Source organism: Mesoplodon mirus, assembly GCF_964341445.2.
Source record: "Mesoplodon mirus genome assembly, chromosome: 4".
NCBI classification, from domain to species: Eukaryota; Metazoa; Chordata; class Mammalia; order Artiodactyla; family Ziphiidae; genus Mesoplodon; species Mesoplodon mirus.
This window is the reverse complement of record NC_138979.1, coordinates 15,801,664-15,817,949: the sequence shown is the minus strand read 5'-3', so window position 1 is coordinate 15,817,949 and position 16,286 is coordinate 15,801,664. Positions and strand designations below refer to the sequence as shown.

Sequence of the window (16,286 nt, the reverse complement as noted above, 5' to 3'; positions counted from 1 at the left end):
AAACCGTGGTGTCCAGAAAATTATCAACAGTCTTGGCCCTCATTTCAGGTTAATACTCCTCAAAGGAGCTTCAGCCTTTGGATTTCCCAATTAGAGTATAACTTTACTACGTCAACCCTTTCTTTAACCTGGGATAAGGCCCTGGCATGTTCAGGCCTTTGTTCTAGCCTATTTCTTTTTAAAGTAAAACAAATATTTATTTCATTACACACACACATGGTATAACCAAAAGGGGGCATAGATTAAAAAATCATTTTCTTCTGACTTCAGTCTTTATGTTTCTAATTCCAGAGGAATTGTTTATTGCTTATGTGTCTTTCCAGAGACGTTCAATAAATACACCGGCACATGTGTATGTTGTGCCTGTGTATGTATTCCTCTTTTTCACTTTAAAAATCTTGTGGTTCATTTGTAGCCAAAGTAAATTTCAGGTGCATCAAAGGTTTAAAATCTTTTTAAAAATGAATCATATAACATATAGTTATCATATAACACTAGAAAACATATGGAAGATTTTTATTTAATGTTGGATTGTCAAAAACCATTCAAGGAAGGATTGAAAAATTCGACTGCATAAAAGTACAAAATATAATTTTCCTAAGTGATTTTTATCTTGAGATTTAGCCCTAGGTCATACTTGTGGCTCTAGCTCTGTCTTACCGCAGCAACTCCATTTGCGATGTCTTACATAAAAATAATTCTCTGTAAATATGCAAAGCCTCTATTAGGTACACTGAAAGAAAACAAAGGATTATTATAGTTTACATTTCCTGACAGCAAAAATAATCCACTGGACTGTCTTCATGTCCCTTCTCTGATAGTTGAATTTAAGACTTGAGAAAATGATGGTGCTTAATGATTAAACTCATTACCTTACTAAATATGATACACTCAGAACTCAAGGTGTGCAAATTGTTCACCACCAAGACATTAGAAATTTTCTCCAAGTCAGAATTATTAAGAAACATTTATCTTTATAGGTTCCTTTGTATTTCTTAATTGTGTGCTCTTCTAATAGAATTAGGTGAATGTTAGCATGTAATGTCAGCCTAACATTTCTTCGATGTAAAGTATTAAAAATGAGTCATTAAGAAGTTGAGAAATAAACTGTTCTTTCTGAAAATATCTTTTTGAATGAACATGAGTGGTAACTTTGTTAGTATAAATTTTGTCACGCTGATCAAGACAGTTAGAAAGTGCTCTTTGAGTATTTGGATTGCTACTATTTGGAATGAGGAAGATGGAGGCTGCAGGCATAATATTTTGGCTAATAGGCAGTTTGTTCCCAGTTGAGGGCTGAGCCTATGGCTAGTAAGCATTGCCCAGGAAACATGTAAGTATGGAATGCTGCTGTTCTAAACTAAAGCCTCAGCAGTACTGCAGCCACACTCAGTTGGAATCACCTTAGTTCCTTCTCCTTAAACCCTGGAGGCTTCTTTTCTGTTTAGACTTCCTTCCATGCTTTCCTCTTATTCTTAATGCAAATCATGAATCCTCTACCTGTTTTGTTTTGTTTTGTCAATTCTTTAAGGCTACCATGATCTATTTTATGGAATTTCTTTCCCCATATTCTCTCCTTCATGCTAACATTAAAGGAGATCCCACAGCAACTTGGTATTTTCAAGTTTTTGCTGCAAGTTACTCTGGGAAAATATCAAGATGCTTAAAAAATAACAAATAGGAAGGGCTTTCAAATGTTTCAGCACCTCCCAAAGCACCTGGTCTGCCATGTTTTACCTACTGCAAAGACAATAACCAGAAGGGTTTTATTTTCTATCCTCATATCACCTAGAAGGCTTGGCTGCTCCACTGAACTCTCTTGCCACATAAATAGAATTACAAAGTGAGAAAAAGAAACACAGCCCCTGACATTCAGGACCTGGCCTGGAACTGTCAGCTAGGCCTTCAGGTTGCTATGAGCTGGTGTTTCTCCTGTTTAATGTAAACAATTTCACAGAGTGTCAGCATCAGACAAAGCCATTCTGGTACCATGATGGAGCAAGATGAAAACAAGATCACTCTGTGACTATGCTTGAACACAGACAAAACATGGACGTTGTTTCAGCAAAAAGAATGACCAAACATTCCGCTATCTTTACTCATATGAATGAAACCTGTTCCAAACCAATTGTAATTTTAGCCTATTCTAGTCTTCCCCTTGTTATATAAGAATTATTAAGATACCTGCTTCCTGACAGCACCCAGTTATCCCTGCTTCCTGACAGCACTCAATCTGGAGCAAAACTCCTCTTTCTTGGAGCCTCCCCAAAATAACCTAACCAAAGCCCTAATCCTATAATAAGTCATTTCTAATACTCTCTTACTGAGCTGCCTTGTGGTTCCCGAGGGTATTTGTTCTCCATCGCTACAACGAGTAATAAACCCAACTTACTTTCAACTATAGATGTGTGCCTTGTAGTCCTTTGCTGGAGGGCAGTGGTACCAGAGAGAGAATGGGGCAAGACTGTAGAGTATGTGTGGTCCACTTCAAGGATTGAGGTTTTTACTGAGTGAGATGGGGTGCCACTGGAAGCTTTTACTTTTTTAACTTTCAAAATTTCATATTTCAAAAAATTTTGTAGTAGTTTCCAATTGAGAGAGACATTGCAAGAACTCTACAGAGAACTCAAACATATACTACATACAGATTCACAGATTATTATCAGTTTGCCCATTCATTTTGTATATAAACTTACTTTCTTCTGAGTCATTTCAGAGTAAATTGCAGACATCATCATGTCCTTTTACCTCTAAATAATTCATAGTCTGTTTTCTAAAATAGAGGACAGTCACTTAATGTATAATGATTAAATCAGAAAATTTAATATGTATACAATATTATTATCCAATTTATAGGCCTCATTCAGACTTTACCAATTGCCCCAAAAATATCCTTTATGTAATTTTTGCTTTTTACCTGAATCATAGATGAACACATTGAGCACATCTATGATAACTGCTTTAAGTTCTTTGAAAATTCCATCATTTCTGTCATATCTATTTTTGCTTCTATTGACTAATTGTTTCAGGATCCAATCAAGGATTATGCATTACGTTTAGTTTTTATGTATCTCTAGCTTTCTTTAATCTATAACAATTACTCAGCCTTTCTTTGTCTTTTTTGACATTGATATCTTTGAGAAGTATAGGCCTTTTGTTTTGTATAATATCCCTCAATTCGTGTTTTTTTATTTCTCCTCATAATTAGATTCAGTTTATGCATTTTTGGGTGAAAATGACTTGTCAGCTTTTTTGGAAATTAGTTGGTCATATATTTGTGAGTCTATTTCTGAACTGTACATCCAGATCCACTAACCAATCTGTCTGTATATAAGTCAGTACCATACAGTGTTAATTTTTATAGCTTTATAGTGTATATAGAAACCAGGTACTGTAAGTCTGCCAACTTTTTAGCTAATGTAGGTGCTTTGCATTTCCATATACATTTTAGAATCATTTTGTTAATTTATACAAAATCCTACTGAAATTTTGATTGGGGTTATATTGAAATTATAGTTAAATTTGGAGAGAACTGAGTTCTTAACAATATTGAGTTTTATAATCCATAAAACTGTTATGTATCTCCATCTATTTAGGGTCTCTTTTCCTATCAATATTTTGTAGTTATCAGTGTAAAGGCCGGGCATGTATTTTGTTAAATTTATCCCTAGAATTTCATGTTTTGGGATGCCATTTTAAAGGAATTTTTTTTAAATTTCAGATTCCAGTTATTTATTTCTAGCATATGGAAATGTAATTGATTTTTGTATATTGATGACATGTAACCTTTCTAAACTTACTTGCTGGTACAAATAGCTTTTTTGTAGATTTTATAGAATTGTAGGTGAACACATTGAGCACATTTATGATAGCTGCTTTAACTTCTTTGATAATTGCATCATCTCTGTTTTATCTATATTTGCTTCTATTGACTGATTTTTCTCCTAGTTTTAGATCACATTTTCCTAATTCCTCATATGCTCTTAATTTTTAATTTGATACTGGACATTGTGAATTCTATGTTGCTAAGTGCTGAAGTTTGGTAAATTCCTTTAAAAAGCATTGAACTTTGTTCTAGAGACACTTAAGTTGCTTACAGTACTGTTTGGTCCATTTAAGTCTTATTTTTAAGTTTTTGTAAAGACAGGTTTAAGATAGAAGTCAGCAAATTTTTACAGTCAATTTTTTTTTTTTTAACTTCAGGGAAACTTTAGTCTTCTTTTTAAAGCAGTCTAGTTTAAAAACAAGTTGAGGGACTTCCCTGGTGGCGCAGTGGATAAGACTCTGCACTCGTAGTGCAAGGGCCCAGGTTCGATCCCTAGTCAGGGAACTAGATCCCACATGCATGCAACTAAGAGTTTGCATGCCACAACTAAGGAGCCCATGTGTTGCAACTAAGGAGCTGGTGAGCCGCAACTAAGGGGTCCTGGAGCCACAACTAAGGAGCCTGCCTGGTGCAACTAAGACTCAGTGAAACCAAATAAATAAATAAATATTAAAAGAAAAAAAAGATGAATAAGGTCTAAGAACCTAATGTATAACATGGTGACTATAGCTGATAACACTGTGTTGTATAATTAAAATTAATTTGCTAAGAGAGTTGAACTTAAGTATTCTTATCAAAAAACTTAAAATAACAATAAATAAATAAAAACAAGTTGAGGTTAAGAAAACAGTATGTTCAGAGAGTGAATACGTTCAGCTGTGCAGGTCATATGGTCCTGACTGAAACTACTCAACAACCATTTCAATGTGAAAATAACCACAGGTAATATCAATATATAAACAAGTGGGCATGGCTAAGCCCCAATAAAATGTTATTTACTTAAACAAGTGGTAGACCAGATTTGGTCCTGAGACTATAGTTCCAATCCATGGTCTAGGGACTACTTCCTGCTAGGGTCTCTTTGCTTGTTACTAAATTGTACCCTTTCTGGATTTCCTACTGAATGCCCTGTTTATTCGCCAAGGACTCTCCACTCTGGCTGGCAGTAACTCAAAGATATCTGGTCTTCTGTAAATTCTGGTAATTTTTCAGCTTATATCTCCTAGTTATTGTTTTCTTAGAAGTTGTCCTCTGTCTCTCTTTGTGGATTTTACCCTGCAAACATGAAAATTAGAATTCAGCAAAGCCTTAAGCATATCTCTGGATCCCCTTAGCTACATACCTCCTGTTTCTCCACCACCCTGCCTTGCAAATTCTATCTGTCTGAGTCTCTGTCTTCTCAACTCACTGCAACCTCACTTTCTGCTGCGCTGACCATTTTGGAGCTACAGTCTTGAAAGTTCCTCCAAGAAGAAGTCTGGCATGATCCTATATAGGATTTGCCTTTTTTTCCCTTTCTCTAAGAGATCACAATCCCGTGCTTTCTGTTGTGCAGTGTCTGCGAACACTTCTTTCATAGATTTTTTCCCAGGTTTCTAGTTGTTTATGGCTGGAGGATAATTTCATACCTTCTTACTCTTTCTTACTACATGTGCTAAGAGCCAGAGTCCTCTCATTACTTATTTTGATGCTGAAGTTATTTCTGATTTGACCAGTGGTTCAACATTTCATCATAATGATGTAATTTTTGGAGAACTTCATTAATTTTTGGCACACACACACAAAAATTCCCAGGCTCATCTTGGACTTTCTTTTCCTTAGCCCCAAATAGACCATTTTCCCAAGAAGACCTAGTTCCTTGTAATGGGGAATAGTATTTAATTAACGTAGAGTTTGGGGCAGAGAAGTAACATTCAATTTATTTAAAATATCACCATGTAAATATTTTTGTAAATATTTGTAATATTTTTATTGAAGTATAGTTGATGCATAATGTGTTAATTTCTGCTGTACAGCAAAATGATTCAATTATGTGTGTATATATATATATACACACACACACACACACACATACACACACATTCTTTTTTATATTCTTTTCCATTATGGTTTATCATAGGATATTGAATATAGTTCCCTGTGCTATACAATAGGACTTTGTTTTTTGTTTTTTATCCATTGTATGTATAATAGCTTATATCTGTTAACCTCAGCATGGTTCTTTATTGTTTAATGGACCATACAGGGCAAGGGTAGGGTGCAGAGATCAGGAAGGAAAGCACTACAATACAATCACAAAAAAATGATAGTGGCTTGAGCCAAAATAGTAACAGTAGAGGTAATGAGATATATTCTAATGGTAGGATTGACAATTGACAGAATTCACTGAAAGATTACATGTGAGTTATGAGATAAAATGTTGTATATATTATTATTACAGCTCCTAGAACTTGGGGCCATCCTCAATTACAAGATGGTCCGTCATCCAAAATTTGGTTCAGATATCAAGACTGATGACACCACATACACACCAAGATGGTTTGAAAATGTCTGTTACTCACATAATGAGGCTTTCTAGGAAATCAAGGTAGCTCCTAGGCATGTCCAAAAGTAGTTTTAGAGAACGAGGAAAGAAAACTGGGATAGAGTTTTATGGTGGTTAAGTGGTGGGACCTGGCTGAGGATTCCTGTGCATAGGTAGGGGCTTGCGTAGTTTGAATCTTCTACCAACAGGGGGAGCACCTGGACTTTCTTACCAGCTTTCCCAGATGTAGAACACAATGGGAAGGGCTCTCAGCAATCAAGTCATACATCAAAAAGTGGAGTCAGACTCTACCATACAGAGCTCCTTACAAGATATTTTTTCTCTGAATAACTGGAGTTGCCATTAATACAGATGAGAAAGACTGTTCAGTGAGAAAGTTTGGAGGGGAAGAATCAGTTTGAATTTAAGCATATTAAGTTTTAGATGTCTCTAAGGTTTACATGGGAGGTTTTTAACTTTTATAATTTGTTCTTTCTTACAAAATTAAACTGCCTATCAACAGGGTCACTGCCTAATTTAAACAATATTTTTTTCTGTAAAAATGAATACAGTTTCATAAGAGCCTTAATATCAGAATCATTTAAAGGTATACACCCTACTTTCAAGTAGCTGATTTCTTTGGACAAAACAACAAGCATGGAAAATAATTTAGAAATAGGTAAATAACATTAGTTGATAACTTCCCTTGATGTTTACCAAAAGTATTTTTTGTTATTTTATGAATAGAATGCGTTATAGCAGTGAAGTTTTCTTTATTAACATAGAGGGCTTTCTGTTCAAAATTAATCTTGGGTCATATTCGAATTACTGTATTTTTAAATTATGCAGGTATTTATGTTTTAGATAGATAAAACAATCACTGTGACTATCTTAAAATACTAGCTATATTGATTGTGGTGTATATCGGGCTCTATATTTCCATTTAGAAACATGTCCAAATTATTTTCTTGTGTGTTTTAAAAGAATTAGATTTTAGCTTGATTCACTTGCTTTGGAGAAAACATCTTTAAAACCAGTAAATTTGTTTTTACTACCCAAACAAATTGGAATTGACAGAATCAATACAAATATCAATTGTATAACATCAAATGATCTAGTAATTTCTCAGGTTCTCAACAGATCCATGAGAGATACTGCATCTAGTAGTCAACACCACCATTTCTGTCCCTCGGTGGTCTTGTGTTTGCAATAGTTGACCTATCACTGCTCTTCAAGTCAATGGATTTTTAAAAAATAATTCTGAAGACAACAGACCAGGGTCCAAATAGCATTTCTGCTCTTGAAAAATCAGCAAGTCATTTAACATCTATAATCCTCAGTTTTCTCATCTATAAATGAGAGGGTTAATGTAAGTGATCTCCATTTCCATTAAAGCTCAAAAATGCTTTAATGTTACAATTCTGAGTCAAGCTCTGTAATTGAAACATCAAAGGTATTTTGTCTTAACCTCCAATCTGCTAGCTGAACTGGGCACCTAAATAAAAATAGTTTAATCCCACACTGCAAGAAAAGAAAATGGTAGCAATTAACCCAGACAAGAAAGTTTTGTTAGAGACAGAATGCATGGTTGAAACTTATTTTCAAAGGCTTTGCAAGTGTAAAGGACATTTAATTAGGCAATCTTGAGCGTGCAGTCCAAGAAGAGTTTAGCACACAAAATGGCTAGGAGGCTTCAGAACACCAGCCTCCTCCCCAGTGGTTTCTACATGGCCTTCTATTCCTCTCCTGCCACTTCTTCTCTCTTAGCCATCTGTTATCTAAAATATGAGACCGATCCAGAACATAAAAGCTTTTCTATGAGATTTTATCAGCAGGAGTTTCCGATTCCCAGAACACCTTCCATTAAATCCCTGAATCACTTCCTACCTCTAATGCACACCAATCCTCAATCTTCAGACACTCTGCCTCAGGCCATGGAAGCTACCGACTAAAAATGAAGTAGAAAGTGGTATTACCAGCTCCCCTAACAGGCAGACAAGGAAGATGGGAAGGAAAAAACTTTCAGATTCTATAGTGTCACAAAGCAAATGTGAAGCTGATGCCCAAGCTGGATCTCAGAACAGCTTTTCCTGCTGAAATATTGTCACCCATGGTGGTTATGTTCTATTGTAATAGTGGAGCAGGACAATAGTAATACCTTGACTGTGCATATTGAACTGGTTTATCATTTCCAAAACACTTTCGCTCATTCATTTATTTAACTAATATTTACTGATTGCCTGTGAAGGGCCAGGCACTGTTCTAGGCACTGGTGATATAAACAAGTCCCTCTAATTAGCTTAACTTCTCTAGTTTTTACTATTTTTCTTTCTCTTTAGATAGGGACACTAAAGCTCATCAAGTGTATGATCCAAGTCGCATAACTGATAAGTATCAGAATCAGTTTAAACTCAGTTGTTCAAAAGCATTGCTCTTTATCTTAAACTCTGTGGAAAGCTCTTTATGGTTGACATTGCTTTGTCAGGAAATTGCTCCTAAAATTCCAAACAACTGACAAATAAATGTTTTGGAGAAGAAAAATCTGTTGGAAAGTTGGATATTACTTGTATATTCACGTCCCTGCTTCTGAGGAAGTATCATATATGTTTGGCTTCTGATAAATGTTGGAGTGCAAGGATGCTGATGGAATGTACTTTCAAATACCCTGTAATATATAAACTCTTATTACCCTAAAGATTTTGTTTCAGGATAAAAAATGGAAAGCCTCACTTTGGCTTTTATATTTTTTGAGTATAGCTTACAGGAAGTGCTGTATTTGAGGAGAATTGGGGTACTTTCCTAGATCAATAAATTGATGCTTAATTTTTTTTTTTCATTTTGAATGATGCTTGTGAGTGAACTATAGACCAGAACCTAGAGGGGATTAGGAGAGAGAGAGGTAGGGGTCAGATGCCCCAAACTCCTAAGGACACCATGTTTCTTTACATATTAAAGGGAATCTACTCTTACTGCCTTTTAACCTCACTAATGTGTTAGGAGTGTTTCCTCATCCTTTCTTTGTTTTCTGTTTTTTAGGTAACTGTCCATATGGTTATCAGGAATGTCAGAATGGCAAATGTTATAAACCGGAGCAAAGCTGTAATTTTGTAGACGACTGTGGAGATTATACTGATGAAAATGACTGCGGTAGCTCCTGTACTTTTGAAAAAGGCTGGTGTGGTTGGCAAAACTCTTTGGCTGAAAACTTTGATTGGGTTTTGGGGGTTGGCTCTCCTCAAAGCCTAAGACCTCCCAGAGACCACACACTTGGAAATGAAAATGGTAGGTTATTAGGTTGTTCCAGTCACTCTAATCACATTCACAGTGCGCATCACGTTATCTTCCCTGAGAGCATCTGGAGAGACCACCGTGGTGCCAGGGCAACTGAGTCGAATGTTTAACAAGTGTATTTGTCTCCCGGGACTGCATAACAGGCTGCCACAGACTGGGTGGTGTAAACAGCAGACGTTTATTGTCTCACAGTTTTGGAGGCTAGAAATCTGAAATCAAAGTGTCAGTAGGGCTAGTTCCTTTTGAGGTCCTTGAAGGAGAATCATCTGTTCCATGCCTCTCACCTAGCTTCTGGTAGCTTCAGGCACTACTTGGCTTGTAGGTGGTACACTCCTTTTGTCTTTGCTTTGTCTTCCCTCTATGCATGTCTATCTCTGTGACTAAATTTCCCCTTTTTATTATAACAGTCTTACTAGACTAGGGCCCACCCTCATGACTTTATTTTAACTTGATCATCAGCACAGACCCTATTTCCTAATAAAGTCACAGCCACAGGGACTAGAATTAGGACTTTCACATCTTAGGGGGGACACCATTTAACATATAACAGTGAGTAATTAAAATTGAATATTACTTTGATAATTGTAGATAGATGATAATATATGCCGCTCTCGGGTACCTTTCCTAAATGACACATACTTGTAATCAGTAACTGTGAATTCTGCCACTCATGTGATCATTAGAGAGTCATTTAACTTTTCAGATTCTCAAACTTCTCATCTGTCCAATGGAGATAATAGAATTTGCCCTGTGTACCGAACAGGGATTGTCAAGATCAAATGAGATGATCTGTATGAAGGGGAAAGCAGTTAGAAAGCTGTAGAGGCGTGCAGTTGTAGCTGTAAGATCATCTATGTGAAGGGTGCTAGGTATGGCTCATTTTTACAGTGAGCTGAGGTCAGGTCTCAGATTCATTGGTCAAGGGGCAAAAGACATTAGGAGAATAAAGAAGGGATCCTGAATTCCTGGATGCTACAGAGTAGGAAATATTGACATTTCACAGGCCTGTGATAAAACAAAGCTCTCCAAGCCAGAGCAACCATGACAAAGAAAGGTAGGTGTAAGTTTCATTCAAACACTCAGCTATACATACATAAAATGTTTTGGATATTTGGATGCACAAGCAGAAAACTCAATATCTTTCCTTGTGTGTTGTATATTAAAATCCTTAGCCTTTCATTTATGTACTCAACGGATGACTGAATTTTAGAAAGTATGTCATATCCCTCTATTTGTATTTCATAGACAGTCTTTGCATTGTTTTACAATAACTGGAGAGTTGGGGAGTCCATGAAATAATTTGTGTAACTACCTTGTTGAGTCCATGGCATAAATATCCTGGCAGATCAGTTAATCTGCATACCGTGAAGTACTTTGCTAAAACAGAGACAGTTGGATATTGTTCTGTCAGTGAACCAGAGGCAACGCTATTAGATTTCCTTTCTCTTTCAAGCAGAAATACCTTTGGCAGTTCAGATCATAGAAATGTAATTCAAAACCCAAAGATGGAAAAGCTAACATAATCCCCTCAATGTCATTTTTGCGTTATCTGAATCCCATCTTGTTCCCAGGGCACTTCTTGTATCTGGAGGCTACTCCGGTGGGCCTTCGGGGCGAAGAAGCACACCTCAAGAGTGGTCTGTGGCAAGAAGCCAGCGCTGCCTGCACCATGAGCTTCTGGTATTTTATATCCACAAAAGCCACAGGATCCATTCAGGTCCTCATTAAGGTAGGATCTTCTCCTGCAATGCCTCTGAGCTTAGTGAAGTTTCCTAGAGACAGCACATGGCCAAAAGGAGATTATCACAACTCTGCTTACCTGGCCCTGGGAAGCCTCCTCCCATCAGAGGAGCTGCTACTTGTGGTTCAGATACTCTGTGGAGTTTAGTAAACTGGGCATGGGAACCAGCTTTGAGCCCAGCGTTGTACCCTGTGGTTGTGACTGAATCCCAGAGACTCCTTTTAGGGTAACAATTAGTCTAAGACACACAAGTTTAGGTATTTCTTTCCCAGTCCTTCTCAGTAAAAGAAACTAGATTATTTGTACATCTGAAAGGACAGCAGCTATCCATTTTAACTCATATATGAGCAATCATTAAGGGAATTAATATTAGACATTCTGGTTCTAAGCACACACTGTGCAAAGGACAGAACCGATCAGGAGAATGATGAAGGTATGATTACATTGAACTGCTTATTAACTATGACACAGTAATGCATTTCCTTACTGTGGGTTAATTAGATGTTTCTGTCAGGGCTTTAATTTCGTTTAACAGAGTGACAGTGTTCAGGGACCAAAATACCAAAGTATACATTAATATTAATGAGATGTGGTTCATATACCTTTACTCTTTGGCAAGTTACAAGAACAGCAAAAAGGAGATAAGTGTGTGTGTGAATGTGTATGTGTGTGTGTGTGCACATGTGTGTTCATTTCAAGAATCTCGTTAGAATTCCAAGAAAGCTTACTCTAAAACCATGCTCTAGAGGCCATTATTGTTTTATCACACTTGGGCTTCGGTGAAGTGCCCTGACACTGATAGAAAATGTCTGACCAGAATACCAAAGGCCTCATATATCTGAATAGCTAATGCTGCATAGTTCATGTTTTATCTAAAACCTGAGTTAACTTTATATTTTAGGACTCTTCTATAATAATGCAGAAAAGCCTGCCTAATAAAATACATGCAGCAATACCACAGTGATTTATTATTATATTTAAATATGAAAACTTACCGAAATGTATGTAAGGCTTCAAGTTCTTGTAAGGGTATTTTGCCAGTACTCTACTGAATGTGATACTGGATTATATGGTCTGTACTGCTCAATAACAAAAATTCAACTGAGTAAATTTAAAGATCAAATTGCTTTATTGAACGATTCATGAATTGGACAGCATCCCATGTAGCAAATAAATAGAAAGGAGCCCTGCCAAGTTGTGGAAAAGGAGAGGTTTTTAAAGGCAGAAAGGAGGCAGAAAAAGGAAATTACTAGCAAAAAATGCACTGCTTCAGGGAAAGTTGCCCTTCTGAGGAGGATGGAAAGGTTCTGTTGGGCAGATTACTTTCCTAGTGCTGACTGGTTATGATTACAGTCCTGAAGGAACTTGAAACTTCAGTTAGGTTAAGTGTTAAGTGTTAGTTTCCTGTCATGGGGCTTAGCACAAGTGACTCCATTTGAGCCTCTTTTCTCTTTTTTCAACAGTACCATGTGAAGGACTTGGTACACTGGATTTTGCTTTTATTATTTGTTTCACTCATATTTACATTTCTCCTCTCTTATAGTAATAAATTTTATATTACTATAAAATGTAAAATTAAACTATTTTGAGATATAAGTCTTCCTATCAAGTCACGTTGAGCTCCCATGTTTCCTCCAATTGATTCCTATGGACATTTAACAGCATCTTTAGAGACCCGTTTTCCTACTGTATTAAAATATATATATATATATGCCTATTATTATTCAGTGACATTTATTACAAAGGAGAGAAACTTTTCATAATATACATTGATTTTATATTCATGAATTTTAGGTCAATTGTTTCATTTTTGGTAATTAACAATACATATTTCTGATCATCATTACAAAGTACTTCTTAGGCTTCTCTCTGTGTGGAGCCATGCTGGATTTTTACCTTGCTCATTAGTTGGAAATTGTCCTAGCCAGATGGCAAACACAGTAGGGTCAGGGATGCTACCTTTTCTTTCTTTCTTTATTCCTCATCTTTTAAAATGTTCCCAATCTATACATATGTTACCCCTGGCCCAGTTTCCTCTGCCTTTCCTCAGGAATGCCTCCTTCTGTGTTCCCCTCTTCCCTCCATACCAAGTCCAACACAATCTGGTAGATTCAGCCTTTCACAAAACATTCCTTGACTGCTTTTGCCCACCATGATTATTCCTTTTTTTCTGAGTGTGCCTCACAACTCCAGAAATTCTTCCTGCTCACTGGCTGTTCATTTATATTTATGCTATTTCAATAGATACATTATAAAATATTTAAGGCAAAGCCTTGAGGCTTTAGTCCTTATGTCTCTCAGCTCTTCAAAGAAGGGACTGCTGGATGAAGGGATTGAAAGAGGGGAGTAGTTCCCTCCCAGAGCCCAGTGCTGGGCTCAGGACACCCCTTGTTTGAGATAATCCTTGTGCAGGAATGGCTGTTATGCATTACATGCACTACATTAAAGTCTAATCTGGAGAATCTGAAATCTAGGTCTGAAATATATACATGCAATCAGATGCAAAAGGCATGTAACCACTGACCAATAATTTAATGACAATCTAGTTTTAAAGGGTAGTATCGATTACAGATCACAACCAGAATAATACATACTGAGAGTTACATTTACCAACACACATTATTTCATGTAATTCCTAGCACAACCCTCTGAGGTAAATAAAGTGAGCCCCATTTTACTAAAGAGGGTCCCATAGAAATAACTAACCATCCTATAGCCACATAGCCGGTCAGTGACAGATGGGAGTTTGAATCCAGGTATGTTTACATCCCAAACTTATGTGTTCACCGCTCACCCTTATCCCCAGTGTTCCTCACTGATTATACTGAGTTTTCTACTCTTCATAATGAAATAGAGACTCTGTTTTACTGAGATCTATATTCATTGCACGGGATCATTTTTTAAGAGGAAAAATGAATAATAATTCTTATAATGGATATGTGTGATTCTTAAACTATCCTGTTATAAAGGAGTGAATTCAGGGAAACCCCAGCAAGGCAAAGCTACTGCTTTAGGAAACACTCAGTAAAGAGCAGTACTATTTTACATATTGTCTATATTATATTTTCCCTCTATATTTCTTGCTTTCAGTCACATGAAGACTTTTCACTAAAGAGATGTAATTAAATCAAATGTAATCTTTGCATCTTAAAGTGATTGGTGAATTCTGAGAAGGTGGAAAGAGCATCTTATTGAGAAATTAACCTTAATTTTTTTCTTTCCTTGAAGTTTGCTTTAGTTATAAATGTAAAGCACACACAATAAAATGAAGTAGTTACAGTTTTTCAAGAGAAATTACTTTTTAAAATACAATAGTTTGCTTTTTTTTTTTTTTAATGAGAAAAAAGAGTCTACCAGGTAGAAGGATTATTAGCTATCCCTCACTGCTTGGGCCAAGCCACTTTGTAAGTGGGATTTAGTCCATGGGAATTGCTTGTGATCCCTGCCATTCCACTGTGTTCATTTAATGGATGAGTCAGTCAAAACTCAGATGGGCTAAGTAGGAAGTCCAAGGTTATAAGTAAGTGGATGAGCTAGGACTTGAACTCAGGTATTATAAAAATTAAGATTAGAATGTTACACAATCTGATTTCTGTCTATGAGAGAAGATTGAAAGTTGATAATCTAAATTAAAATACATGGGTCATATCTTTTTCTGAATGTAGTAATAATCCATTCTTAAAATAGTATGTTTGTTCTTGATAACATCTATCATTTTTACCTACCATTTAACTCATTTACATTCAGTATTAAATTTTGCATTAAATTTAAATGTATTACTTTTCAAACCATCTAAGATTTAAAACAAAATATGAAACAAATGTTCAGGGGTAGAGTAAGAGTTCCACAACATAAAAATTAACTTGTTTTTACAATTATATTTAATTTTACAGATTTTTCTGGTCACTTGTTTTCTGATGGGGTTAATTAATTATGAGTAATATGTCAATTTTAATATGCTAAAAAGAATTTTGGGGGAATTTTAAAATTTACTTGTGTTTGATAAATTGTTTTCATAGGTAAAATGTCTGTCTAGTCTCATCACGAAACAAAAGACCTTTGCATCTTTTCAACTAGCCATGTGAATAAAATGCAGGAACACCTGCTACCTGAAGGACATTATTGTGTTTTAGAAATACTCCATCTTTGATAAACTGTTGATATTTTAATCAGGATGACTTGCATGCTGTAGGGAATTTGAATCTATTTGACTGAAGGCATTCAGGACTATCCATTATGCCATCATGATAGAAAACATAATATATTCAAGCCAGAAATGGAGAAAAATAATGTATTTCAGGAGAGCCCTCCTGATTATAGCAACCTAGTTATGATGCAAGAACGTAATTAAATTAGCTTATTGCTTTATCTTGCTTAGTGATTCAGAGAATTTTAGAGCTGCTGGGGTCCTTCAAAATATGTTTAAACTCTTCATTTTGCAGATGAAGGAATTAAGATTATGAGGTTGTATTTCTTGTCCCAGCTCATACAGTATTTTAAGAAAAAAGTTAAGATATAAATCCAATTTTTCTAACTTCTTATTCAGAGCTCTTACATACTTCCTGGAAATTCAATATGGAAATACAGATTTTGTTTAATAGGCAGTGGAAAATGTCAGATCAACAAAGGAAAAGCCAGATTCCTTTGCCTACTTCGAAGCCTGGAAGTTCTGCTTCTGTTTTACCCTCAACCTAGCAAACAATGAGCATCAGTTGGGTTTAAGAGTCAATTGAAAAAAGTGGGCATTCTCCATCCATCCTAACCCACCACTACCCTGTCCCCGTCACACACACTCACCACAGTCCTAATGTGAGAAGGTTTACAACTAATTGCTAATACTAACGTGCCTAAGAGTATGTCAGACAGATTTTTATATTTAGGCATCTTTTGATCTCTTCAGCCTA

The 16,286-nt window shown here is 36.1% G+C and overlaps 1 protein-coding gene across 1 annotated transcript in view; it reads left to right on the top strand.

Moving 5' to 3' along the window:
- Positions 1 to 16,286, top strand: part of MALRD1 (MAM and LDL receptor class A domain containing 1) — a gene marked incomplete at both ends in the record, with an annotated part of 598,196 nt that overhangs the window by 320,224 nt on the left and 261,686 nt on the right. Inside the window, 2 exons of the mRNA XM_082619568.1 lie at positions 9,387 to 9,632; positions 11,213 to 11,370. Coding sequence (XP_082475694.1) covers positions 9,387 to 9,632; positions 11,213 to 11,370 — 404 coding nt within the window. The remainder of the gene's footprint in view (positions 1 to 9,386; positions 9,633 to 11,212; positions 11,371 to 16,286) is intronic.